The sequence below is a fragment of the Periplaneta americana genome, chromosome 13 (assembly GCF_040183065.1).
Source record: "Periplaneta americana isolate PAMFEO1 chromosome 13, P.americana_PAMFEO1_priV1, whole genome shotgun sequence".
In the NCBI taxonomy this organism is placed as follows: domain Eukaryota; kingdom Metazoa; phylum Arthropoda; class Insecta; order Blattodea; family Blattidae; genus Periplaneta; species Periplaneta americana.
The window spans coordinates 129,406,974-129,434,443 of record NC_091129.1 but is presented as its reverse complement, the minus strand read 5'-3'; the positions used below and the strand labels follow the sequence as shown (position 1 = coordinate 129,434,443).

The window sequence follows — 27,470 nt, the reverse complement described above, 5'->3', positions numbered from 1 at the left end:
AATTACTGACCAAGTGCCTAGTAAGTTTGCGTTTGAATTGAATTTTATTTCGACAGTCCCTGATGCTAGCAGGTAACGAATTCCAGAGTCTTGGCAGGGCTATTGTGAAAGAGGATGAGTATGAGGAGGTGCGATGGGATGGTATTGTTAGTATTGTTTCATGACGAGAGCGTGTGTTCAGATTGTGGTGGGAAGAAAGGTAAGTGAAGCGAGACGACAGGTACGAAGGAATAGAAGAGTTCAAGATTTCGAAGAGAAAGAGAAGTGAATGTAAATTTCTTTTCTTATCTAGTTTAAGCCAACCTATTGCTTCCAGGGATGGGGTAATATGATCATATTTACGAACATTGCTTACAAAACGTACATACAAATTATGAGCACGTTGAAGTTTCATTTTGTTGTCGCTGGAAAGGTCAGTCAGTAAAATGTCAGCATAGTCAAAATGGGGAAATACAAGGGTCTGCACAAGGGACTTTTTTAAGCAAGAGGGAAGATGAACATTTATCCTTTTTAGCACATGAATAATAGAATATACTTTTCTGCAGGTTTCTGTGATTTGCATGTCCCAGTTGAGATTATTATCCATGTGAATGCCAAGATTTTTTACCGAAGAACTGAAAGGGATATGCACTGTACTTAGTTTAACGGGGGAAATGTCGAGGTGCTTTACAGCGTCGGTTTGCCGTTTGTGTCCTAATATGATTGCTTGTGTCTTTCCAGGATTGATATTAAGATGGAATTTCTTTGTCCATGTCACAATCGAGTCAATGTCTTTGTTCAATTTATCTATAGTGTCATTTATTCGATCTAAGCGGGAAGAGATGTAGCATTGAAGGTCGTCAGCATACAAGTGATAGTTACAATGCCTTACATGAGATGTAATATCACTGACATATATCGTGAACAACAATGGTCCGAGTACCGAACCCTGTGGTATACCTGATGTTATGTTAAACCAGGAAGAGCTTCGATTCCCGGATACAACACATTGTTGTCTTTCCCGTAAGTAGGATTCGAACCAACTCACAGCAGTCTCTGACAAATGCAGATTTCTCAATTTATGGGTGAGCAGGTCGAAATTTACAGAGTTGAAAGCTTTGCTAAGGTCAAGAAGTGTTAGTATTGTTACTTTATTAGAGTCGATTGCTTCACGAATGTCTTCTGTCACTTTAAGTAGAGCAGTGCTTGTGTTGTGTCCAGCTCTGAAACCTGACTGATACTTGTCGAATAGTTTGTGTTCGTTCATGTAGTTAGTAATTTGTCTGTGTACGATTCTTTCCAGTGCTTTTGATATGGCTGGCAGGATACTGATTGGTCTATAGTCGTTCGGGTCGGTGGGAACTTTGACTTTTGGAAGAGGAAGAACGAAAGCTTGCTTCCATATTTTAGGGAAAGTTGAAGTGATTAAGGAACTATTGAATATGTGTGCAATTGTAGGTATTACTATGTCTTGTATTTTCTGTATGAGTAATATGCTAATGTTGTCTGGCCCTTGAGCTTTCGTCTTGATGCGTCGGATGGCTTTCATTACGTCAATAGGAGTGACGTCAGTAAAATAGAATTTGTCTCGAGTTGGGGGAGCTGAGTCAGGCAAAACTGTGTCTTGTTTCGTTGTGTTGTTTAAGGTCGGGTCCTTTACAAAGTGTTCGTTCAATCGGTCAAGTGGGATGGGTATGTCTGCTTGTTCACTAGCCCTTCCAAGTCCAATGACCTTCAGATTTTTCCATAACTCGGAAGGGGTTGTGTTGGGCTCTATAAGTTTGTAGGAGTATTTGAGTTTAGCGTTTCTTATTAGTTGAGTCGTTCTGTTTCTTAGGTGTTTATATAAGTTAAAATATTCGTCGTTTTTATTGCGGGTGTATTTCCTATAGGCTAAGTCGCGTTCGGACATCAGGCTACGTATTTCAGTCGTCATCCAAGGGGCTGGGGTCTTTCTGGTACGTTTGGTCTTTAATGGTGCGTGTTTGTCATAAAGTTGAAGTATTAACGTATTGAATAAGTCTACTTTCTCGTCTACAGTTCGTAATGTCCAGATCATGTGCCATGGAAGTTGCGCAGCGTCTTCTTTCAGTGCAATATCATCTATTCTTTTGATATCCCTGTAAGTAATTACTCTAGGAGTCGATTTAGGACACTGCAGATTAAACGATAGATAAATGATATCATGCCCTGATAGTCCTGGTGCAGGCAACTGTCCATGCGTCAGTATAATATAATTATAGGTTATGTTATTTGATACTGCTGAACACGATAGAGCCTTATAAAATATAAGATTGTTTGTGTATTAAGGCAAGAAATTGAAAGAAATATATATAAATGTACCTATCATATCTATTAATATTAATAATTATGGATATTTTATTTGCACAATCTGTCACTCGTATATTTCAAACAGAAAAGAAATAACTGAACTTGGATCATCTAACTTAATCGGAGAAATTTCTTCAGTCAAAGTTGACTTTAGTTTGAGACAAATTAATCTCAGATTAGACTTTATACAACACAAAATTCCAAGTTCAGCTGAAACAAGGATCAATTTAACCTCTGATCTAAGATTAAATGGTTTATACAATCGGGCCTAAGATATATGAATTATATATGGAGACTAAGAGGAAGACCGGAAATAGAAAATATTGGAGAATGCTGGGTTTGCAGTGAAAGACTTGCGCTTGGGCAGAATAGTATGTATGTTTTCAGGTGTTCCAATAATTTTCTTGGTGATGTCTTTCAATCTCTATGATTTCTAATATGAATTACTCTGAAATGTTCTTCCGGTGTGTTAGATAATTCCCGATTTTGCTGTGACCCTATATCATGGGATTCTAGCGAAGTGTTAAGTCTAATGTCAGGTTAAAAGAAGCCAAAAAATGGTACAAATGATAAACCCCGATAGGTGTAAGAAAGTACTCGCTACATAACAAATTGTGAATTATTTTAATTTAAGATTTTTTTTCACTCGAATTATGTAAATAATATCTAACTTAATCGAGAATCACTTAAGACAGCAAAGGAAAAACCTGTACCGGCACTAAAGAACAAAAACAAGGAAAGACGTCCATTGCGAAAGGAAGCCGTTACTTTTTATCCTCAGACACGTGGTTGTCACATGTCAAACCCTGCAAGTGAAAGCAAGAGAAATTGCCATGTCCCTTAGAATAGACGACGGAAAAACGCATGGAAAGGAGAGATTGACATGCATGACTCTTGCGTCATTGAGGCGTTGAACATCTTTGTGCAAAAACCTCGTCTACCTTTGAGCAACAGCATGGTGAAGTTGCTAACATCAAGGTTAGAAAAGGCAGAATCCTGTTTAACATGACGCCATCCATTATGTACGATGGTGCCCCTTCGGCAGCTCAGTGGGCATACCATTCTGCGAACTCGCAAAGGATATTTTTTCCCCGAATGTTACCCAGTTTCAAACTATACTGTTTTCGCTGTAAGAAAAATCCTAATGTAAACATAAGCATGTTGCGGTCATACCCATGATTGGCTCCCAGTCGAAACACTCACATAACGCAGGAACATATAGTTCGTATTTGGAAACCATAATCTTGTATTATTTGAAAATAAAAAATTGAATTCTAGTTATTAAATATGATGAAACATATAACTTCACTCATATGTAAAACGCTATGTAAAAGGAAAGCCACTTTTATATTTTGTTATGCTTCATGAACGCGGATGAATACCAACAGTAATACCGAGGTAGTCTGTTCTTGTAAAAAGCTGGCGTCACTCGAGCTCATAGTTGTTCACGTAAGCACGTGGTACTGTACCCTCAACTGCCCATTGTGAAGACATAAGACTTAAAAATAATTTACTTGCAGTAATTTTAAAGTAAATGTTTCCTAAGCAAACGAATGCATAGTAGTGAGGTTAGGCCTACTTGACGAGTAACGGGAAATGTTTAACATGAAACAGAATGTACAACAGTAGGGTTATTTTACGACGCTGTATCAACATCTAGGTTATTTAGCGTCTGAATGATATGAAGGTGATAATGCCGGTGAAATGAGTCCGGGGTCCAACACCGAAAGTTGTATTGGGTTGAGGGAAAACCCCGGAAAAAAACCTCAACCAGGTAACTTGCCCCGACCAGGATTCGAACCCGGGCCACCTGGTTTCGCAGCCAGACGCGCTGACCGTTACTCCACAGGTGTGGACACAACAGTAGGCGGGAACACGTACTGAGAATCTATGGTGCCAAACAGCGGCCAATGAAGCGTCATTTCAGTCAGTTTACATTAGGATTTTTCTTACAGCGAAAAGATTATACTTCACTAATTTAACTCCCCCATTTTCATTTCATCATGAAATATGACACAGAGTGGTGTGTGAGCTTAGGTGATGATAAATGAAAGGTATCCTATTGGCGGAACTTATCAATATCAGGTTGATCTTTCGATCTGCTGAACGTAAGAGATTACCTGAGCCTATTTCTATGGTATTCCGGGCTGCATGTCCATCAATATGGTTCTCTGCAGGGATCTAACCTTTTATGGCACTATCTCTATAAGGAATAACATCATTTACTGGAAATCAAATGTTTTGATCTGACCCTATTTGCTGAATTTCTAAATGTCGTATGTGTCTTTTATAAAATCACTTTGTATCTTGTTAATTGGGTTAATATCTAATATTTATCTATTTAATTGTTAACTTCTCTGATACATTTACAATTATATTAGGTGAAGTTTTATTAATGTACTGCCAGTGTAGGAAATTAAAAACAAACACCGAAAATACCTTAGTTTTGTAGTGTGGAGTAGTAGAAACTCGATGTGATCACTGGGAGAGTTGTGGTCCCACCTAGAGATGGAAACGATATATCGGTTTTTACGAAATACCGATATTTTCGTTTCGAATAGCGATATATCGATATCGAAATTTTGATTCAATATATCGTATAATATATCGGTTTTCTCATAAATTTATCGATTTTTTTTTTTTTTGTGGAATTACTTTTATTACCATTATCAACAACAACAAAATCCACACTAGAAAACTCCAATAATTCCCGAGAGATGGCGCTACTGAAGGTGGACAGTTACATAATTGTGCAACCTCACTCAATACCTTGTTCTAATTGGACTGGAATTCGAATTCAAACTGTTTAATATGCAGCACCAAATTCAAAATGCAACGTGATCGAACGTAAGAGACGGGAGGTTTATCTACTACTGTTTTAATATTGTTATTAATGTTCTCAAAGGCAGGAGCAACTCCCACCCTGAAAGAGAACCGTCTAACCTCAAAAAGGATACCAAAACTTTTATTTCTATATTGTGAAATGGAAAGAGAAACATGGATTTAATACCGATGTGATTTTTTTACGTCATTGATTTCTATGCACAACCTAGTGATGACATTCTGTTTTCTTATTATATCTTTTACTGCATAAAAATTATGTTCCTATAATCATCACCATTCTTGTTTGGAATGTTGGAGTAACAATAACTTGCAATGGGAACTTACTATAGAAGGATAAAATCTTGATTTGCATAATACACGTCACTGTTCGTTAACAGAAAACCACAATTTAAGTCACACGGAGTTAGTGTGCACTCGGAGTTGGTTGCTTGACGGTTGTCAGGCCACTTTGAGGTCTGTGGATATAGAGGGAAAAATTGGATCGGTGTCGGTTAGAGTTCCCGAGTAGCTCAGTGGTAGAGCGTTGGTACGTTAAACCAAAGGTCCCGGGTTCGATACCCGGCTCCGGAACAATTTTTTCCCTCGAAATTATTCAAATCAACTTTACAGGGAGTTATACCTGAAAATCTTGATTTGCATAAGGTTTACTTACATTTAAAAATAATTGCAAGACCTGTTTATTAACATTTAAAAATGATTACAATGTTAGGTGTCCTGGATTGAATCCTATATAAAATTAGAATAATTGAATCGTGTTCCAATATCAAATACTCAACCATTTAGAGTTAACTTAACTCTTTCCCACTATATAATTTAAGCCCCCTTGCCTCCACCATAATCTTTATTTAGGTTAGGACCTACACCATTTATGGTATTGAAAATGTATTGTTTAGTATTACAATTTTACATTTATGCTTTTGACTGTTATGATGTTAATTTCAATGGTAAAAAGAAATACTAAAATTTAAGTAATTTTATTGTAATACAGTAAATGTACGCCTGAAAATGCAATTTGCTTACGAAATAGCGATATATCAATAATCGTTCGATATATCGATATATTTTCTGCTATATATATTGTTTATCGAAATTAGGTTTGCAATATATTGCAATATCAATATATCGGTATTTAATTTATTTCCTCCATCACTAGTCCCACCCAGCCCGCCCTAAATAGGTTCCTTACTTATATATGAAAAGCGTCGTACTTGAAGGAAGAAGGCGGCCATATTTCGTCGTTGTTACGTTATTTGAGGTGGAGTGGGAGAATGATTGCAGTGTCGCCAACTGTAGTAACCATTCATAACCTTACAAAACCTAACCTAACCTAACGTGATACACACCTATTGTAACATTCCTAACGTTTATACAGTATTACTCAGTAAATTTATTTAGTTATTTTTATTATACAGAGTGAACAATAAGTATGGAATATTGCTAATAACTTCTTACATTTTAACTTGAAAAGAAGTTTTATACAAAAACTGTTGGATATAAGACATACAATATGATACCAGTGTTCGAAGAAAGTTATAGTTATTCAGGCATACTGAATGTGACAGTAAACTTAATTTTTTAATGGCATCCTATATTAAAATTTACATATTCGAAATCTCCATTATATTTTACATATGAATTTGTAGAAATTTTACACATTCAACAACCGTTTCATGTCTTAACTATTTAAACTTGTTTCGTGGACTTGAAACTTGAGACAAATAAGCACGTAAAATCATGTTCAGTAGGTCTTAAAAGTAAACAAAACACTATGATTAACCAAACTTTACCACAGATGCTCAAAATGAGAAGCATTCACAGTGAAACAATGGTCCACTCTATCACAAAAACAGTTCACTGTATATGAGATGGAACAGATCAATCATGTGACTGAGAAAGAAGTTGTATTTGTCTGGTATCATATTGCATGGTTTATCTCGAACAGCTTTTGTATAAAACTTTTCTTTTTGTAGAAGTAAAATTTAAAAAGTTCCATACTTATTGTTCACTCTGCATTGTTAGTCACATTTTGTTGTTGGCATTCTTTGTCTCGCGAGGCAACCTGAAGAGGCAGAAAAACTGTAAAAACAAAAATAATTCCTGGAGAATTCATTACGCTTAAAATTGAAATTCACGGCGCAGTAAAGATTTCTGTCAGCCCATTCCATACTTGAATAATAAAACTGACAACGGCCGAAAGCTCATCCACTACGTAATTTATAAGCAGAAGCTTTACAGAAAGACATTTCGAAACAATGGCAGTTGAGCTGACGGGGATAAGAGGAGTGCTTATCGATATAATGTCGATTTATCAATTTCGATATGGCAATAAGATATACATATCTATATGTATCGATACATTTCGATATCAATAACAAACATGTGGGGCGAAACATTGAATTCATGCTTTACGAAAGACACGTTGAGAAAACTTATATTTTAAAAAATGCAAGCAAAACTAAGCTTTAATTCGATAATGTTTACATCAACTCCATAATATCAACATTGTTTATTAAACATTGTAGTTGTGCTGACGAATTATTACTATTAACACCAATAACTGCGTGCTTTTTAGCTTTTTCCTCGAATGGAAACCACAAACAATATTACTTTCCTCTTCAGATTAGAAGCGGTTAGTCACTTGTGGATAAATTAATTGTACATCGATATCATATTGATACATCGATAAATGCACATCTAGATGGGGCTGAATAAATATTGTACGAAAGACACTTCCAGAAGCTTTTACTCTGTGTTTAAATGAAACTGGTAATAAATCATGAGAAGAGATTTGAAAGATATAAACAAGTTTTTCCCTAACATTCATCGTTTTGGAGGAAAACGTTATATTTCCAAGAAGCATTCGGCAACATCACGGCTGCTGCAATAACTCTAAGCACGCGCGGTCTGCACTCATCTTCCCCTACCCCTCTGTTGTATTCAGTCAGTGACGCACGACAGTGCGCTGCGTTGCAAGATTTATTTAAACGATTGTCGCTATTATTCAATTAAAATTCATTGTTAAAAAAAGATTCAACACATTAACTGATGAAATTACTTTTATCTCCTCAATCTTCCTTTAGGCTCAAAATTCATCATTCAGATTGTTCTTCTCAAAATTGTGAATGTCCCATATTAACAGAATCCTCAGAAGTTAAGTATTTAGGCATTACGATCGACCAACACTTACGATGGAACAAATATATTACATATTTATGCAATAGATTACGTAAAACAATTTATATCTTTGTTATACTTCGGTCATATTTACCAATTAATATTTTACGTCTCATTTATTTAGCTTTATTTCAATCCGTTCTCCAGTATGGAATTTTAGGTTGGGGAAATGCTTGTAATTCTAATCTCACTCCACTAATACTTATTCAGAAAAGAATCATTAAAATATGCCTTAATAAAACAATTGATTACTCATCTGAGCTTTTGTTTACTGATTTTAATGTTTTGAAAATTAAACAGATTTATTATATTGCCTTATTAATCTTCATACATAAAAACCGTAATAAATTCAAATTGTATCATCATAAATATGGAACTAAAAGATCCGATTTTATACGACTAGAGGAACCAAAGTGTTTCACAAGCACAGCTCTGAGCCATGGTACCTACTTTGGTCCAAGGTTATACAATAAAATAATTGATAAATACCCAAATTTGGAAAATTTTAGTATCAGGAATTTCAAAAATAGCGTTAGGAATTTAATTTTTAAAGAATATATATTGATTTAATATGTATATGTACTTATATGACTTAAATTGTTAAAATTGAAATTGTATTTTTAAATTTAATTTATTCCTGTAATTTTTTTTCTTGACCCAGTTTGTGTCAAAAAATTATCTTTGTGTTTATCTTTGTGTTTAGATATCTCCTGAGCACGAGTTTTTACTCCTTCAGGGAAGAACTAATATTGTATTTCTGTCAATGTTATTTTATTAACAATAAACAATAAATAAATCTATCTGCTTGTATAGCAATCAACCATTTTTTGGACCATTACCGCAATAGAGCGGTGCAAACATTGGGCAAAGACTATTTTTTTTTCTTGCTGAACGGTGCTTAATCGAAGGAAAACTGTAATAAAGGTTTTGTTATATTTAACATGTAGAATCACTTCTTAAATTTTGGTGCAGAAGTTATCATCCACTCTGTATATGCACAGTTTATTTTAACAACACAAAAATAAATTTCTCACTTATCGCCTATTTGGGTGTAACATGATTTCTCCTGAACTATTCAACGATTTTGATCATATTCTAGGCCTATAAATTTTGATACTATCGATAGTTTTAAGATGCACGTTTGTGCGCCATTCGTATAAAACTAACATCATTCAGCATTAACGTTTCATATTAAGATACATATTGCAGTCTTATATTTAGGCCTACCATCATCAGCCTCGCTGAAATCGACAAAGTCACGTCGTCGTCCAGAGTTTTTTAAACAAATTTTATTACTGCACAAATCGGCACCAAAATTCTAAGATACTATTGGCTGCTAAGAGTTAATTTCTTACATCAATTTTGCATAATTATGCTATGATTCTTTATATTACTTGTACTTTTCTGTTTATTGCAACTGTGTGTAACTTATGGAATGCAAATTTCCATGAATACAAGACTATTGCTTTCACTTGGTATCTATTGTCTTTTACTACAGATGTTATTATTGGTCCAAGAGAAAAACAACACTGTAGGAGGAGAGTTCGATCCGGTGCTGTGGATTGGATTCGGCGTAGCTCAGTGGTCAGAGCGCTTGGTACGTAGAACCAAGGACCCGGGTTCGATCCCCGGCACCGGAGCGAATTTTTCTCCTCAAATATTTATTGTATTTTAACTTTTATTACTGCACAAAATTTGTTTTAATACTGCACAAACTGGTTTATTAGTGCACAAATTGTGTATGACTGCAAGCTAAAAAAAACTCTGTCGTCGTCATCGTCATACCAATAAGATCAACATTAAAAATAATAATAATAAGATGGTCAGGATGTTACAGGTTAATGCTTAGCACAACACAGGACGAATACAATAGAAGGGGCAGACGTCAATAGCAGATTAATTTCCACTTCCTGGAGGGTACAGAATCATGGTCCACTGAATTACAGCTATCGCTACAACCATGAGGGCACTGGGATCTTATAATTGAGTTATCACGGAATAATTATACTAATATGTCATAATTCGAGTCCAGCCTGTGTGTCTGCACATATGCAGAGATCAAAGAGCAAGAGTGTCCATGCGTGTTATGTTACGCGTATCTCGCCACGCGGCCTTGGCAGCGTCGGGCAAACAGCCCTGTGAACCCGAACTGGACTTAGGCCTACATGTTTTTCCTTCACAAGACATACCGCCACGTCTTGTCTTAACATTCAATACCTAATATGGGTATATATTTCACACTGGGCAGACACCAAAACTGTTGAGTTAGATTTACTGCCCGTGTTCTAAATCGGACATTAAATACAGGTGTGCCACACTCATAATTTATGCTTCTGACTGTCATACTGGCACTTTTTATTCATGAATATGCATACTGGTAAATGTATAATTAACCCTCTATAAAATTACAAAAGTCTACAGCGAAAGTTAAGTTAAAAATCAAGCACTACAACTTTATTAACTGCGCAGACCATTTCGCAATCATGCCTTGGCCGATAACTTTTTAAAGAAGTTTCGAGCGTCTAGTACACTCAATTTTATACTCATCGTAAACGAATGGAGTAGCCTACTAAGCAGGTGGGTTCCTGTTACGAATATGTTAATACTCGTTTCATTACAAAATTCCTTGTCTCTTGGAACGTCTTACTCATCTTCTTCCTAAGGATCAGCAATTGCAACTTAAATGAAAATCTACACGACTTCATATTAAAACATGCTCTTCCCAGTCGGTTCTGAGTTTTTAAATTATATAAATAAAATCACAAAGAATAAGTTCACTTCTGTGATAGAATCACTTAATACTTATTTTACTGCAACCATTCTTGGAACTGGTAGCTGGATTAAGTTTCAGGAAATGAACAGAAGGAGGAATACAGAACAATCGTTTCCAACTTAATTACGACACATAATTGAGTCTGAAGTGATAATAAAATACATTTTATTTTATCTTAGTGGCACAGTGTACTGTTTATCAAACTCTTAGCAACTGTCAGAAATAATTCATTACTTCACAAGAGAAATAATTTGTGGATTAAAAATAAACGTTTCATTTATGTAGTCCTAGCATTAAAACATGCTTGTTATGACGCTACAAATTGGCCTAATTCTGGCACTGGTGCCAGAAAGGTTACCTAGCAACTAGTACTCCATGACGTTATCACCGCCTTCACAACACATTTTATACAACGTAGGCCTACCTGTAAGGAAGAGCTTCAAAACAACAGAAAAACAACATTGTCTTCGAAACAGTTACTTTGCAACCATGCAATATATTACGTCATATCCAGTACTCACGTCTTTACTACGTCATAACATTACATTTTGTAAATTTATAATAGTGTTTTTACATATTTTAATACTAGAATAACATGAAACGTATGTAACTCGTGTATAATCTTCATTATAAACACTCGTGAAAATTAGAGCGTGAGCGTTCACGCATGTCATAATTTTAATTACCAAAATTATACACTAGTTACATAAATTACTATTATATCCAACTGGTAACTTACCAACAAAGGAATTTTTACATCATGCTAGGGCTTTAAAAATTAATTATGACTAAGTAATAATATATGACGAAAATAATTGTATTAAATAATTACTAAGATGAGATAAAAGTACGTTATGTGTTCGTAAGAAATTATGACACAAATATTGGCAAATTTGAGCTACTTATAAGATAAATACCTACATATTATTTCATTATTTTTCCATGAAGAAACATCGTAGCTTATTGCTGAAACTAAAGAATAGCCCTATGCAAGTAAAATTTTTTCATTACTTTATGAGTATAACTATTCTGTATGTAATTTATTTTTCAGACGGCACAGGAATAAAAGTCTGATCCAAACTGGTTAACTGATTCATGGCATACAAATAAAGTACAGTACTATTAGAGAACTACAGCTCTCAACAGAATCATTAATGTGTGACAATCTGGATTATTTTCAAATGTTTCCAGAAAAGTGTGTGGTTTATGAAGGGGAAAATACAAGGTAAGTGAACAAGCAATCAGAACTCTGCACAAATGCTACATGAACAAAAATGTTGATTTCAGTTATTAATTATCGGCCAATATTATCAAAACTTGTATGATTAAATAAAAATATTAAGAGTTTCCATGTAAGAACATGATAAATTAATTATATGAATTTCTCCCAGATTTAATTAAAATTCCAATTGTCCACTGCGTTATTTCAATTCGTTACAAGGCAAATAAACTTACACAGTCTAATTATTGCTGAACCGGAGCAAATTTTTATTATTGCTGTTACATATGATTAAGTTTTAACCATAATAAACTTCAGTTTCTCTATATCTTTCAACTGTCCTGTACTATGATTGTAATGTTCATCACAAAACCTTAGTGTAATAGTTAGTCTCTTACAGGGGTAGCCTATAATTTATCAAGTATCCAGAAGATCATTCAACTGAGGCTTGGCTGTATTATCCCTCATTTTCCATTGGATTTTTAATGGCAGAGGACATTAACCAACAGTAACTACCTCGAACCCCATTAGTATTCAGGAAATTTCACATGAATACGTGCTATACCCAAAGATTGTAATTTTATTGTCCTCACATTCATCGTATTGGAAAGATACACAAATTTCCTAGATTTATTTCTTCTAAATTTCTCATCCTTTCTTGCATTCCAAAGCTGGTATTAATCTGCAGAATGTAAGAAAGACACGAATTAGATATGTTAAGGAGTCGAGAGACTTCAAAATGGGGCGGAGAGACAATTTTATTTTCTCACACATCAATACTAAAAGGATTTCTTTTCGTGTTTCAAATGAATATATTCTTCATTGTCAGTAATAATTTTTATGCTTTGGAATGTAAACCTATTTACAAAAACGGATACACACGCTTCCGTTGTCTTCGGGTGATACAGATCTCTAGCCTCATAAGGAAAACTGAAATATATCTTTCCATTTTACGCATGGTTTTCTGCAATTTCCAGCAACTGTAGTACCGGTATCTATAGAAATTGCATCAGCTCTTCTGCTTTTAAAGTTCAAGATTAATATGACTGGTTTATTACTTACGACAAATATGTTATGGAAGGTCTTATCCGAATGTATCTTTATGTACGTATTTTATAGAAGTGTTATTTTTATCAAACCAAGTTCAATGACAACAGCTTGATAAATAATTTTATGACATTATGCTGGGGTCAGATATAATGAGAATCACGTAAGAGTAGTTTCTGAAAGGCTAATTTTCCCGTCTCTTCAGTGTTGCCAATTAATACCAGATATCACCGAAAATGGTAAAGTCACAATGCCATGCACTGAAATAATAATAATAATAATAATAATAATAATAATAATAATAATAATAATAATAATGTATTAACAATAACGATGTCTTGCTTATTTACTTATTTACATCTCATCTTTATGTGGTTTAATAGGCCTAATTTGTGAAAGAGAATATTTTCTTCCTAGACCTCTCGTACATTGTTGATAATTAGGATTAGTGTGATCTAATATTAAAATGTATTTTGTCTGACAACATGAAATTCATTGCTTTGCTTTGACAGAACAGTTTACGATTCACGAGACCTAACCTAAAAATGTATTTTGTTTGCTCATATGAAATGATTAGTACAAAACCGAATGCCACTTTGAAATGTATGCTTAAGAATACTTATTCCTAATACTTTTGCTGTTCTAGTTATAACTGATGTCTCCGTGCGCATAATTCCTTCTTCATTATCTTCTTTTTCAGTTCAGTATACGTATGAATATAGATTCCTGAAGCGTACTCTGAATGGCACACGCTTTCTTTCTTGGAGAAGTCACTGCCACGTTATTTCCTCTCTCTGACATTATTTATTGTAATAAAAATCTAAACACGAAAGAACTTAATTAAAATGTGAAATGGTATTTCTATCGAATACCCAAGTACATGCATCACATCAAGTATGATATGTCTATTTACACTTCATCATCATCATCATCATCATCATCATCATCATCATCTGTGGTCATACAGCCCTTTTAGTTTAGCCTTGACCTCCTTAAGAATTGCAGCCCAATCTTCCCTCTCTAGGGCTCTCCGTCTCCATCTCTTAATTCCTGCTTTAACTAGATCATCCTGAACATCATCCAACCATCGTAGTTTTGGTCTTCCTGCTCTTCTTTTACCACTTAGCGTGGCATCTAGTAATCTTTTAGGAATATTATTATTGTCCCTATTTACACTTATCTAACTAAAATCTTGAATTGATCATTAGTACGATGTACGTATGTTCAAATTTCACTATCTTCCAGTAATCGGCTCAGAAATCTAGAACAATTTGAATGTTCAGAATTTGCACTATCGACAACTGCTGTCATATCTGCCAACATAACAATTAGAAAGCCACTACTAGTTGCAGTATTTCTCAGTACCGAAATTCGAAACGAAGTGAGGCAAAAGAAAAGTCAACCTGCAAACTAGAAAATCATCATAATCTAATAGCATATGTAGTAATGGGGGGAAAAATGTTTAGGTTTTACCCTTAGGGCATTAAGTAAGTTGATCCGGACTATATTTGTGTAATGGTAATACTATGCCGCTGGAAGTTACATGTTGAATAGATACATTATTTGTTCCATTGCAGAAGCACCAATTTTAATGTAGCAGCAGCAGCAGCAGCAGCAGCAGCAGCAGCAGCAGCAGCAGCAGCAGCAGCAGCAGCAGCAGCAGCAGCAGCAGCAGCAGCAGCAGCAGCAGCAGCAGCAGCAGCAGCAGCAGCAGCAGCAGCAGCAGCAGCAGCAGCAGCAGCAGCAGCAGCAGCAGCAGCAGCAGCAGCAGCAGCAGCAGCAGCAGCAGCAGCAGCAGCAGCAGCAGCAGCAGCAGCAGCAGCAGCAGCAGCAGCAGCAGCAGCAGCAGCAGCAGCAGCAGCAGCAGCAGCAGCAGCAGCAGCAGCAGCAGCAGCAGCAGCAGCAGCAGCAGCAGCAGCAGCAGCAGCAGCAGCAGCAGCAGCAGCAGCAGCAGCAGCAGCAGCAGCAGCAGCAGCAGCAGCAGCAGCAGCAGCAGCAGCAGCAGCAGCAGCAGCAGCAGCAGCAGCAGCAGCAGCAGCAGCAGCAGCAGCAGCAGCAGCAGCAGCAGCAGCAGCAGCAGCAGCAGTAGCAGTAGCAGTAGCAGTAGCAGTAGCAGTAGTAGTAGTAGTAGTAGCAGTAGTAGCAGTAGTAGCAGCAGCAGCAGCAGCAGCAGCAGCAGCAGCAGCAGCAGCAGCAGCAGCAGCAGTAGTAGTAGTAGTAGTACAGGGACATAATTTTATTTTTACTTCAATTTTTATTGTACCTGAGTTTTTGAATGTACTTCAGTCCCACTCCTTCTACTAATGAAGTTCTAACCGTCCTCCACACAGAACCAAGGCCGCATATAGTAAACAGCACTGAGTCAGTGAGTATAGTACGTTCCAGAAATATGTTCGCGTTTTCCAGTGACGAAAGAGCTTTCAATATTGAATCATATTTTCGCACAGGTACTGTCGTCCGTTTGCCTACGTCGCATCCCGGTTTCCCCCACCTGCTTCTGTTCGCCCCTCTGTAAAGTCTAGTAGCTGGGCTGCCTTAGCTCTTTTTTTGAAAACATTAATTTCTGTCTGGAATTGGACGTCTACGTAATATTATACAACTGTTTAAAATAACTTAAATAAAAGCCTTGTTAAGTAATTAACTGTCACATGATCCCCCTCCTTTCTACGACCCTGCGACAAAACCACTTGAACGGACAGTAGATAGATTTTTCTGAGTAATTTTATCTTTTCGGATCGGGCAGAAGTGAAGATTAAATTTACACTACGTAAGGCACTCTTTTATAGAGTAGATACAGAATTATTTCAACATGAATTACTCGTACGAAGGACGAAACTGGTAATTGGAATTAGGTACAATAGTCTATAGTGCGATAATATGCACAAAAGAACTGAAGCCTGTATCGAAATGAAAGCCACCATTTTCAAAAATGTGTTTAAATATCCATATTATGATTATTTTTCAATTTAACTTCATTCTCTATATTGTACGCTAATGTGCTGTAACAGTACAATATACACTGCATAATTAATACGTCCGAATGGACAGCTCAATTCGTGAGTAAAAACACTAAGTGTTAATACAATACTGTATTTTGATTATAGAAAAACCTAATGAAAATTATCAAACTCAAAATTGCGATATTTCCTAGTTTACATAAATGGATGAACTACTTTGCTTCTCTCCTATACCTAATAAAGTGATTTGTTTGTATTTTACACCAGTATCATCGACCTCCAGTCTTGGAAGGGGGAGCAAGCGGTGTTTCCGGTTCTAGACCTTTAATCTAAAGAAATAGCCAGGTTAATATTAAAAATGATAGTAAAAATAAAATGATGTCTCTGTAGTAGTAGTAGTAGTAGTAGCAGCAGCAGCAGCAGTAGTAGCAGTAGTAGCAGCAGCAGTATCATTATTGCCAGTAACGGATTTACATTGTAGAATTCCAACAGGTAAACGAAGGTCGATTGTCAATGTAAATACGTAAGTCAGGTCTGAACCAACGAATGTCAAGCAAGCAGTATGAATGGACACGTGAGACTGTACCAGTGGGACAGCCCGTTAAGTACTCACCTCGGGTGTTCGTGGCCGCGTCCGCTATCTTCTGGAACACGTCCAAGTACGCGGCGATTGCTTGGATCGTCGCCCTGCAAAATGGGCAGCTAAATCAAAACAAGGTTCTAGCAACTTATGCTTCTACATATAAATAGTAGACAACCTGAAAAACTAAACCCTCACAACAACACAATATTGTATTGTCAACAATAGCAAGATTAAAAATAAATCAATATTTTTTGTTACGAATTTCATACGTTGAGTCCGACGTATATTCTTTTCCTATGTATCTTCGATTTTTTTTTACCTAACACCAATAACAAAGGAGAAACGAATACATACCTTTTAGGTTACCAGTGACATCACAATATCACTAAGAAAATAATTTCTTCATTACATTTCATTTTTTAATTTACTTTTTCCTAACGCACTCATAGGCTCTTTTATTAAGGGTTACCAGACATCGTTCCAGAAATAGTTAAAAACACTAATATTGAAAATAATAAGTTTTACGGAGGAGACGCGTGAAATTTTGGCCATTTTCAATCAAAAATCGCATTCACTTTTTTTTAATAAACCTGCAATCTATATGTTGAACAAAGTTTCAGTGCTCTGTGGCGTTTGTAAGCATCAAATTACGTCATAGGCTATTTAAATGGCTGCACTCCTGAATTTGAATAACATGCGAACTTTACAAGCTGTTTTCTGACACTTTTTTCAGCAAAATTTGTCATGATCAAAGTGTAAAGGCTATTATAGTTTGATGCTAGGAACATGAAATTTGTCCACACCTGTGGAGTAACAGTTAGCGAGTCTAGCCGCGAAAACAGGTGCCCGGGTTCGATTCCCGGTCGGGGCAAGTTACCTGGTTGAGGTTTTTTCCCGGGGTTTTCGCTCAACCCAATATGAGCAAATGCTGGGTAACTTTCGGTGTGGGACCCCGGATTCATTTCACTGGCATTATCACTTTCATCTTATTCAGACGCTAAATAACCTAAGCTGTTGATAAAGCGTCGTAAAATAACCTACAAAAAAAAACATGAAATTTTTATTGAATGTGCTATATACTGTGGTTAACAAAACGCCGTAACTTTTTTTGATTAACTATATATAATAATAATAATATTAATAATAATAATAATAATTTATTTTAGCTGGCAGAGTTAAGGCCGTAAGGCCTTCTCTTTCACTCAACCAGCAAAAAGTGTATATACATATGCATGAACTTACAAAGAATCCAACAATTTGATTTAGATGAGAGTTACATGTATACAAAAGTTATTTACAAATTAAACAACAAAATACTATGAACTATTAATTAAACACTGAAATAAACTGTGTAGCAGAATTAAACTAAAATACATAGAATGTTAATATATTTCAAATAATATTAGATAATAGAAAGAGATTATTACGAGACAATTGAAATACAGCACAATCAGATGATGTCTAAAGAAAAAAGTAACAATGTAGTCAGTGATAGTTTAAATCAGTATGATTGGAGTGAAATGCTAATAAGGTTATCTTTTAAGCAAGCTGTTCTTAAAGGTGTTTATTGTCTTGCAGCCCCTAATACTTTGTGACAAGGAATTCCATTGACGCGAGGTGGATATTGTAAAAGATGATGAATAACAAGATGTTCTATGAAGAGGTATACTTAGCGTGCCACAGATAAGTAATCTGGTATTTATACAGTACTTTCTAAATTAAAAAACAAAACAAAACATGGTCAGTCAGCACTAACAATTTAAATTTTGAAGTTGCATATATTTAAAAAAAATCTCTCCCTTTACAGACGTATTTTTTTTTTAAATTCAGGATATTTAATTCTAATCTAGCCATATCAGAGACACCGTAAAAAAGTTATGCATGAAACTTGAATGTTGTAAGAGAAGAAAGATTTTGGAATACGGTATGTGATTTTTTTTTAAATATGAATAACTCAAAAACCATTCATCTCATCATAGTGAAACGTATATGTAAGAAAACATATTTATACGAAGGAGACGAAGCGTACAAAATATTAAATGTATTCTTTAAAAATTGTAGCAAATAGAAATTTCACCCAGCAGCCTCCTTAAAGAAAGACATCCTGTTAGAAGTAAAGCTATAACGTAAGACACAATAACGGAATAAATATTGAAATTTAATTATTTAGTTTTTAATACTGGTCACAATGAAATGTATGCCAATATCAAATACATAGAAGGAACAAAAATATTATCATTAAAGGCACATCGATTAAAAAAACCTATAAAAATATACACGAGAAACTTAATAAAGCAAAGCATTCTTGGATTTTAATCATAAATATTTCAAATCGTAACTAATCAAATTCCAGAGCATGTAAAGATGCATCTAAGTACTTGGATTGTAGTAAACTCACAGAAAGAACTGAAAAAGAAGCAACAAACTGAAGAAAACATGATGGATGAATTAGATGCTGAAGTTGGCACCAATGCGAACTTAAGCCATTGCGCAACCTCTAGAGTTGAATTTAGATGTTGGAAATCATTGATCGGTAAAATTTTCCTGGACTCCTCTAATTCACGGAATCAAGATAAATATACAGCACGGGCCTTCCAGCTTCCTGTCCCGTCTGAAAGTGGCGATGCTGTAGATGTTTAAATTCCTTAAAAATTTTTCGCCTTTGGTCAACTCAGAATGCGCTAATCTGAGATCGAGTGACACTTTAATAACTAGACATTGATGACAACCAAACTGAATTTTGATAAAATGAAGTGCTGCCTTTGCTTTTTTGTAGTGAAAGGTGTATATTAAGAAAAGAAAATAGAAGAATTTTGGCAGCCGGAATGAGATTTTTAAAATTTGTTGCAGGTTGTAAGTGCACCGATGGATAAAAAAAAAAATTTAAGAGATCAGAGCAGACTTCAAAATGCAGAACGTTATATGACAATAACACAATATGAAAAGAATTGGAGAAAAAATATAGGCAGCATACCAGCAACAATTAAATATAGTATGTAACTACGATCCCCATGGAAGACTCTCAGGAAAACCTGTGAAGACACGACAGGATTGTTTTGGGGTTGGAATGGATTTACAATCAACATCTACTTGAAGGAGGCGATGATAAACTCATGAAAAATCAATTTCTCCTTTACAGGTGCAAATCCTTGGCATTATCTTGATGAGACAGAACGTAGCTGCCACGTACTTTTCCATATAATTTCACACAGTAACTAATAAAAGTGCTCATTTACGCAACCTTGTGTCGAGTAAAGCCTTGGTTTTTCTGAACCGACGCATGCGACGTGCGAGGCACGCCTCGCACAAATCCGGACTACACGAGAGATAGTGAGTGGTTTCTAAAACTGCGAGATGCGAGGTCTGCGTGGTTTCTAAAACTGCGAGATGCGAGGTCTGCGCACCTCGCAGCCATAGAAACCACTCACTATCTCTCGTATTGTCCAGATTTGTGCGAGGCAGGCCTCGCATCTCGCACGTCGCATGCGTCGGTTCAGAAAAAAAAAACAAGGCTTTAATTGTACGCAACGAGTAACAACCTATCTTTCTCCTCGTAATTTCACAAGCCTCCCATAATTTCAGCATTTTCTTTTCAGTTCAAAGAATAGACCTAGTTATTTATGATTTATGGTATACCTACCAGTGAATCAAGACGTATTTTATCCACGAGCGGAATGTTTCGCACGTGAGGAGTAAGCAGAGCGTGTTAATTTCCGCGAGTGGATACAAAAAATCTAAATTCATTTGTGACATGCGGTAAGACAATATTTTTTTCAACACCAACAAAGAAAAAAAACCCTTCCTCAAAATACACTAATGCACTATGGACTACCATGAAGTTAGATGAGAATCATAATCAAATGTAAAAATTATTCTGTATTCTGTACTATCATTAATTTACATAGTGATTTGGTTTCAGACATATTTGAGTGTTTAATTTTAATAGTCTGTTAATTTGCTTTCCACATGTTCAAACAGTAAATGTCCTCATTCAGGCTTTATGAACTTATTTTCTGTATGAACAGTATATTTTACTGTAGTTGTGGTATTGCCATGACGTGATGTGTGTCCTTGTGTTCTTTAATGATACGTTAATCCATCCGCAGATGGACTGGATTGCTTTCTTTAGCTTTATTTGTCCTTATCTGTTCGCAAGTAATGACGTAATTCAAGTACTTGCACAGAAGGAAAGAATCTCTTCTGCGGAGCTAGGCATTTCTAAGCATACTGTACATTGTTGATTCACAGTAATATAAAGGAAGTTTTTCCACGTGCAAACAGAAAGTTCACAGAGAAATGAAGCACGTCTTGGCAATGACATGTAATTTAAAGTTAAACTGTTTATAGAAATTACTGACATATGAAATAAAAATAGATATAAATATTAAAAAGAAATAGTAGGCCTAAACACTAAAGGCCGTATTCAAGAACGTCACTCAATTTCACAACACCTTGACTTCCTCAAGTCACAAGCTATGTAATATAAAGTGCTGGATCTGTATTCAGAGACAATACCTAGTCAAATGTAAGTAAAAAGCTAGTGAACTTGGTGTTCGACGTCATCATATAATGACGTAGTATTTCCAGCCGGTACCTGCTCAAAACGAAAGTGGGGCTATATTTCGTATCAAACCTACTATTTAAAAAAAAATCCATTGAAAGGCAAAGAACCGCAGATGAAGGTGTAGGCCTATATCAAAGAACTTGCTTAAATGTGAAGACGTGATGGAAAATAAATCGGTTGTCGTTTAGGTTTCGGCAAAAAAAAATTTCAATGCACAAAAATTGTACTAAGTAATTAATACCTTATATCACATATAAAACATTGCTCAGCCTTATAGGCTTTGAAGACAACAACTTTTATCAATTTCACTATGCTGCCATCTAGCTACTTCATAAGAAGTCACGTTATAACTCCCATTTAAATTGCTTGCAGCAACTGTACTTCGATCTAGCGGTCGTTCCCAATCGACGGTGGCGATCCTAGTGGTTGTTCTCTTTCACGTGTTACTGTTTTTAACATGGAGATGGCTAACCTGTTATATATGTGATCAGAAGTAATACTGATAAATTATTTACATGAGAATTGAATTAGAATTTTAAACTTATGTTGAGTATAGTATCCTATTAATGTAAGATTATGTCATTTTTTTATTCTAAGTCAAAATAAAATCATAATCCATAGCAGATACTATTTTACAAACTCTATTATATTACATAAATATTTACAGGTTAACCATTTCACAAACTCTATTATGTTGTATAAATATTTACAGGTTAATCACTTTACAAAATCAGAGCTTCCTTCATCAGTGATTTTCAGACGAATATAATAATAATAATAATAATAATAATAATAATAATAATAATAATAATGAAAAATTTAAAATACTCTTTATAGCTAGTCTACATAACTTCGAAATAAACTGACAAAACTGGATATAAGATTGAGGTTATGATTATATAGGTATAACTTGTGAATAAAGAAGCAAATAATATGACACAGAACGCATAATTCATGAATTCTTAGAAATTAGTGTCTTCTAAATACATTTCAGCCCATAAACTCAGCTTCATCGTAGTAAACAAATGTTTCATTAGTTGTTCAGGCAAATTATAGCTCTAAGTGAGGTATAGCCTAAGGTTGGTCTTCATGTAGGCTATCTTGAATCTTACTAGCTTTTGGCTAATATATCCCTAAAGTACGAATAGGCCTGTAAGTTAAGTTGTGGCTCTGAATACAAAATTCTGCGTTTTCTACCTATTAAAGTCGGATGTAAGTGAAAGTGAAAAGGTTCAAGTGACGTTCCTGAATACGGCCATAAGTTACACGAGTAAAACAGTGAAATCATTATTGTGGAACCAAAGAAGAAGATACTGTATATTTTTTGTTCACCGGCTTCCACAGAAAACACATTCTTTATAATCTAAAAAAGTAAGCTATATATTAATCATATGGTACATACCTAGAAACAAAATTTTGGCCACCCAATTTTACAAAGTTCCAGATACAACGCACTGCGCATGTGCAGTAAACAAGGACGCCTAAATATATGCTACTTGTGGACAGTCTTGCGAAGTTTGTTGCCTACATAGAGAACTGCTACCAAGACTCGGCCCATTTTTTAATCCCGCATCTGTACGTGATTTATAAAATGTGGCGATTTGTTTCAAATTAATATAAAGAATTCTTATACTGTAAAATGAAACCAGTTTTGAAACAATCTAAGCCCTAATACTCCTTGCCATTTCTGACACGCATGTCTTTGCTAATCCCGGCAAGTCCGGACTGGTTCACTTTCTTCTGCAAAATAATTTTGTTCATAATAACATCTTCCTTGGTTCCTTCAACTCGCCCAAATGTTTTCAATAGGATTGATGTCCGGAGAATCCCGGCCAGTCTAAAACTTCAATTGTCCGTTTTTTTTTTTTTTACAAAATGCACCAACTGATTACCGACTCATGATTTTCGATAAGTAACGGTTTCAAGAAATGTTACTGCAATTTTTTCCACAAAGAATAGCCAGCTTTTCTACTCACAATCAATGTATTAATTTGGCAGTCCTCTGGAATGTTCCTGCAGTAAGGCTATGAATCCTAAAGTGAGACAAATATCTTGAAGTTCACTTATATATTTCAAGCAGCCCCAGCACTCTTTCGTAAGAACGCGAAAATTGAGCGTACCTTGTAAATTGCCTCCCCCCATCTGCACTTTCTCATACATCCACACGCACGTACGCGCACACGCACACGCACATTAAAGTTCATTGTCATGAAATGAAAGCGTCTCCAGCAAATTATTAAAAAAGAAAGACAAGTTCGCTTATACAGTATATGAACGCTTGCAGCATTTTAAGAACTTCAATAAGCACAGAAAAAATATAGTTACTTCATTGTCATTTCGAGCAGATCGTATGAATGCGCACAACCGTTTGTCAAGGGAACCGAAGTTCGATATCCGGCATGTCATGTAGAAGTTGTTGACAATGGCGCTTTGACAGACAGTGTACTAAGATTTCCACGGTTCCATTGTACCGTTTCTCACCGAAGATGAACAGCATTTGTATATTAACCCTAGCAATACCAGATATGAAAATATTATTTATTGTCAGTTATGAATTCTTCTATCTTATTGTGTTATTCTTTAATCGTTTTCACTGATAGTTTTACTAAAATACGAAAATAAATCAAGGTATACAAAAAAATATTGCCTCTTTATTGAATTAATGGTAAAAAGTGTTATATCCGACATGTTGCTACTTTCCCTCCCAATACTTGAGTTGTAAAAAGTAAAGGTTCGAATCCCGAGTTACTTAAGTTTGAATTCATTTCATATATTGCATGACTCCAAAAGTGGGGATATTATTATACAAATAGACGACAACCTAAGCTGAGGAAGCCAATCGCAATCGTACTTAGTGTATAAATTGTCAGTACATTCTGTGTTCAGTGGGTTATGCCTAATATTCATCTTGCTCTGTTTAAACGATTCAAATGACTTAGGCCCGGTTTTTTCAACCTTTGTTAAAATGCACCTAACATAGCGTTAATTAACTGTAAGTTAAAAGTATAAAGTGCTGTTAAAAATATTGCGTTTCTTCAACTTTACATTTCACATTTTAACATTCTGTTTGTTAACTCTATGTTAGGACCAGAGATTCTAGAGTTTAACCATAACCTATAACCAAGTCTAGGCTCAGTTCTGTTTTCTGAACTCTGACAATTGCGATTCTCGCTTGTTTCCGTTGTTTGATTCAGAGAGAATAGAAGTCTTTCTATTATCTCAGGTTTGATTTCTGCTTCTTTCCGTCGTCTGTATCACAGTAGCGTGGAGTGGCGTATTGGTATTTCTGCTGTGAAATGGAAAACACTGGAACAAAAAAAAATCGTGGGACTAATTTCTCTTCGTTCGAGAGAAGCTTTGCTGGAAATAATTTCGCAGTATAAACTAATTATTGAGAATAAACAAACAAACAAACAAACAAACAAATGGATTACGTTGAAAGCGAAAAGTGAGGCTTGGCAGAAAATAGCCTATACCTTTGTTTAAACTTCTGTTCTGTCAGATCACTGAAATCATCCGCTCTGTTTATGTATTCATGGATATCATTTTCTAAGTAATCAAGATATAAAAGTTCAGCATCTAACGCACTAGCAATATTAAATTCTTCTATGCTAACAGCGAGTTAAATGATTTAACTGCATGAAATTGGGCAATTAAATTAACATGGATTTTAACAGCCTGTAAGTACTAACAGAAGTTGAAAAAATACTTTAACTGTTAAGTTTACAGTTAAAATGGAATAACACACTGTTATAATTTAACAAAGGTTGAAGAAACCGGGCCCTAGGTTTGGAGCTCATGTAGGTACTTAGAGCGACCCTCTGAAACCTTACAAAGACTCGAGAAACGAGCGTAGCTTTTATTTTTAATCCCTTACCTCCATTTCCCCATTGCACTCATTCATCCTGTTAGTATTGTGAAACATGTCTATGTCATCGTACTCTAATGTTCATACTACTCCTCGAGCAAATTTTCATGAACATCAAGTGAAAGCCACATTGTCATTCCTCACGCAATAACAACATTCTCTCTAGTTGCTGACAGCCCCATGAGACGTTTACTCATGTTTAGTTTTTTCTACATGTATGTGAATGACCTGCTTCATAGCTCTTCACGGGTAAGTAGATTTTGAAGGGAGGCTCTAGTTATGAACAGCAACAGGCTGAGAGATCTGATAGTAGGGAGAAGAGGGATCTTTAATGTCCTGACTTCGAAAACGGCTAAAAGATCCACTCAACCTCCTACAAACCTCCCCTGGTAGAGGGGCAGAGAAGGCCTGACGGCCTTATCTCAACCAGGTTAAATAAATAAATACTACTAATACTACTATAAAATAAGTACCAGGTCTTTTCCGAGAGTAAAAGGGGGTCGGAACATAGTTCTGACGTCACCTCCTACTATTACAACATCAACAAGCATCAAAGTATGTCTAGGTGGGTTGTGGTTGTATACTGACATTTTACAATACCTTTCACCCCATTGACGACCCTGCTTTTCACGATTAGTCAGAATGTGACTGCTTTGTTTAGTTGTTGTATAAAATAAAGAGCGGTTGCAAATAATTATCGTCATATTCTACACCTTGAGGCCTTCATATCCAATTTCATTTTTCTCGGAGAATGTTCAACTTTCCAGTGTTCTTTTTTTTTTTTTTTTTTTTTTTTTTTGTATAAATCTGCAGTGCTTGGGAAAAGTGACATAAGTCAGTTTCCATAAACTTTTTTTGACAATTTATTGACAACTTACACTGGTTTATGTCGATTTGATTTTTTTTCTGTATGAATTATTGTAATGGGAGGAATACTTATGTATTTTTTTCCAAGCGAGCAGATGTTCCGTAAGTTGTCAATAAATTATCAAAAAAGGTTTGTGGAAACTGACTTGTGTCACTTTTCCCGAGCACTACAGAAATTATCTTCCTGTTTATATTTCCCTACCTCCTTCGCTGTCCCTTAAGGGGAAATACCTCCCAACCTACAGGAATGACCAAATGTGTGCCAAAATTAACATTTTAAAAATATTTTAAATCTAAAAATACTTCATAGTATTGACTTAATTTGAGCGAAATTTCAATAGGAAGAAAATAACTGCTTTTACGTCATTTTTTAAATACGGGTATGTGTGCTCAAACTTCTCCATTTAATATCCGGAGTTTGTTTATTTTACATTTTCAACATTTGATACGCAATATCTCAGGCAATAATAGAGATAATTCAATAAACTTTTTAGGGCATATTCTCACATTATACATGAATAATTCTGTAAGAGGAAATTGTCGAATTGCAAATTAAAGAATAAGTTAAAATACATATGCAATTTTTCTTTCTGTTCATAAGAATGAAAAATAAAAATACAAATTTCTAAAAATTATCAAACAAAATTGATTAGCAGTCTTTTAGCTTTCATTTATGACAAGATTTGTGATTCTGTGATACTCTTGAGAACAGATATATGTATTTTTTTATAATAAAGCATTCTTTGCATTTTTATATCTGTGACTGTAGGCCTACCATAAAGGGCAAACGTGAAAATGTTGTATTTATAAGACTTCACACATTGATAAGAAACTATGTGAGGGAAATACAGGTATGAGAAAAGAGATTTCCTGTAGGTTCTTCCCCTTAATTGTAATTATTCAACTGTTTATTCGACCTATGCCTTTCAAGACATCCCTTTTCCTTTATTTCTTCCGGTTTAAATGGGCTGTTTGCATATTTGTATTGTATTTGATTTAATAAGCCTCTTTCTTGCTTTCCATATCAAGATCTTCGCTTTGAATATCTGTATGATTTTAGTATTATTTCTACTGAAGCGTCATTCTTACACAAGCTCAGTATATCAGGGTGTTACTGTCAACTGAAAGACATAGGCCTACATTTCGCTAAATGATATTTGTAAAACGTCCTGAGATCGCCAATGCCTGAGATACCTGGTTGTACAGTTCTCTTATCAGAACCACATAGCTAAATATTCATAACTTGTTATATTATTTTGATTTC

At 35.3% G+C, this 27,470-nt stretch overlaps 1 protein-coding gene across 7 annotated transcripts in view; it reads right to left on the bottom strand.

Annotated features, from left to right (window-relative positions):
* The window catches only part of mim (missing-in-metastasis), a 332,503-nt gene that overhangs the window by 196,183 nt on the left and 108,850 nt on the right, over positions 1-27,470 (bottom strand). For all 7 annotated transcript variants that reach the window (XM_069844237.1, XM_069844238.1, XM_069844239.1 and 4 more), the window contains exon 3: positions 16,938-17,011. In XM_069844237.1, the coding sequence (XP_069700338.1) occupies positions 16,938-17,011 (74 nt within the window). The remainder of the gene's footprint in view (positions 1-16,937; positions 17,012-27,470) is intronic.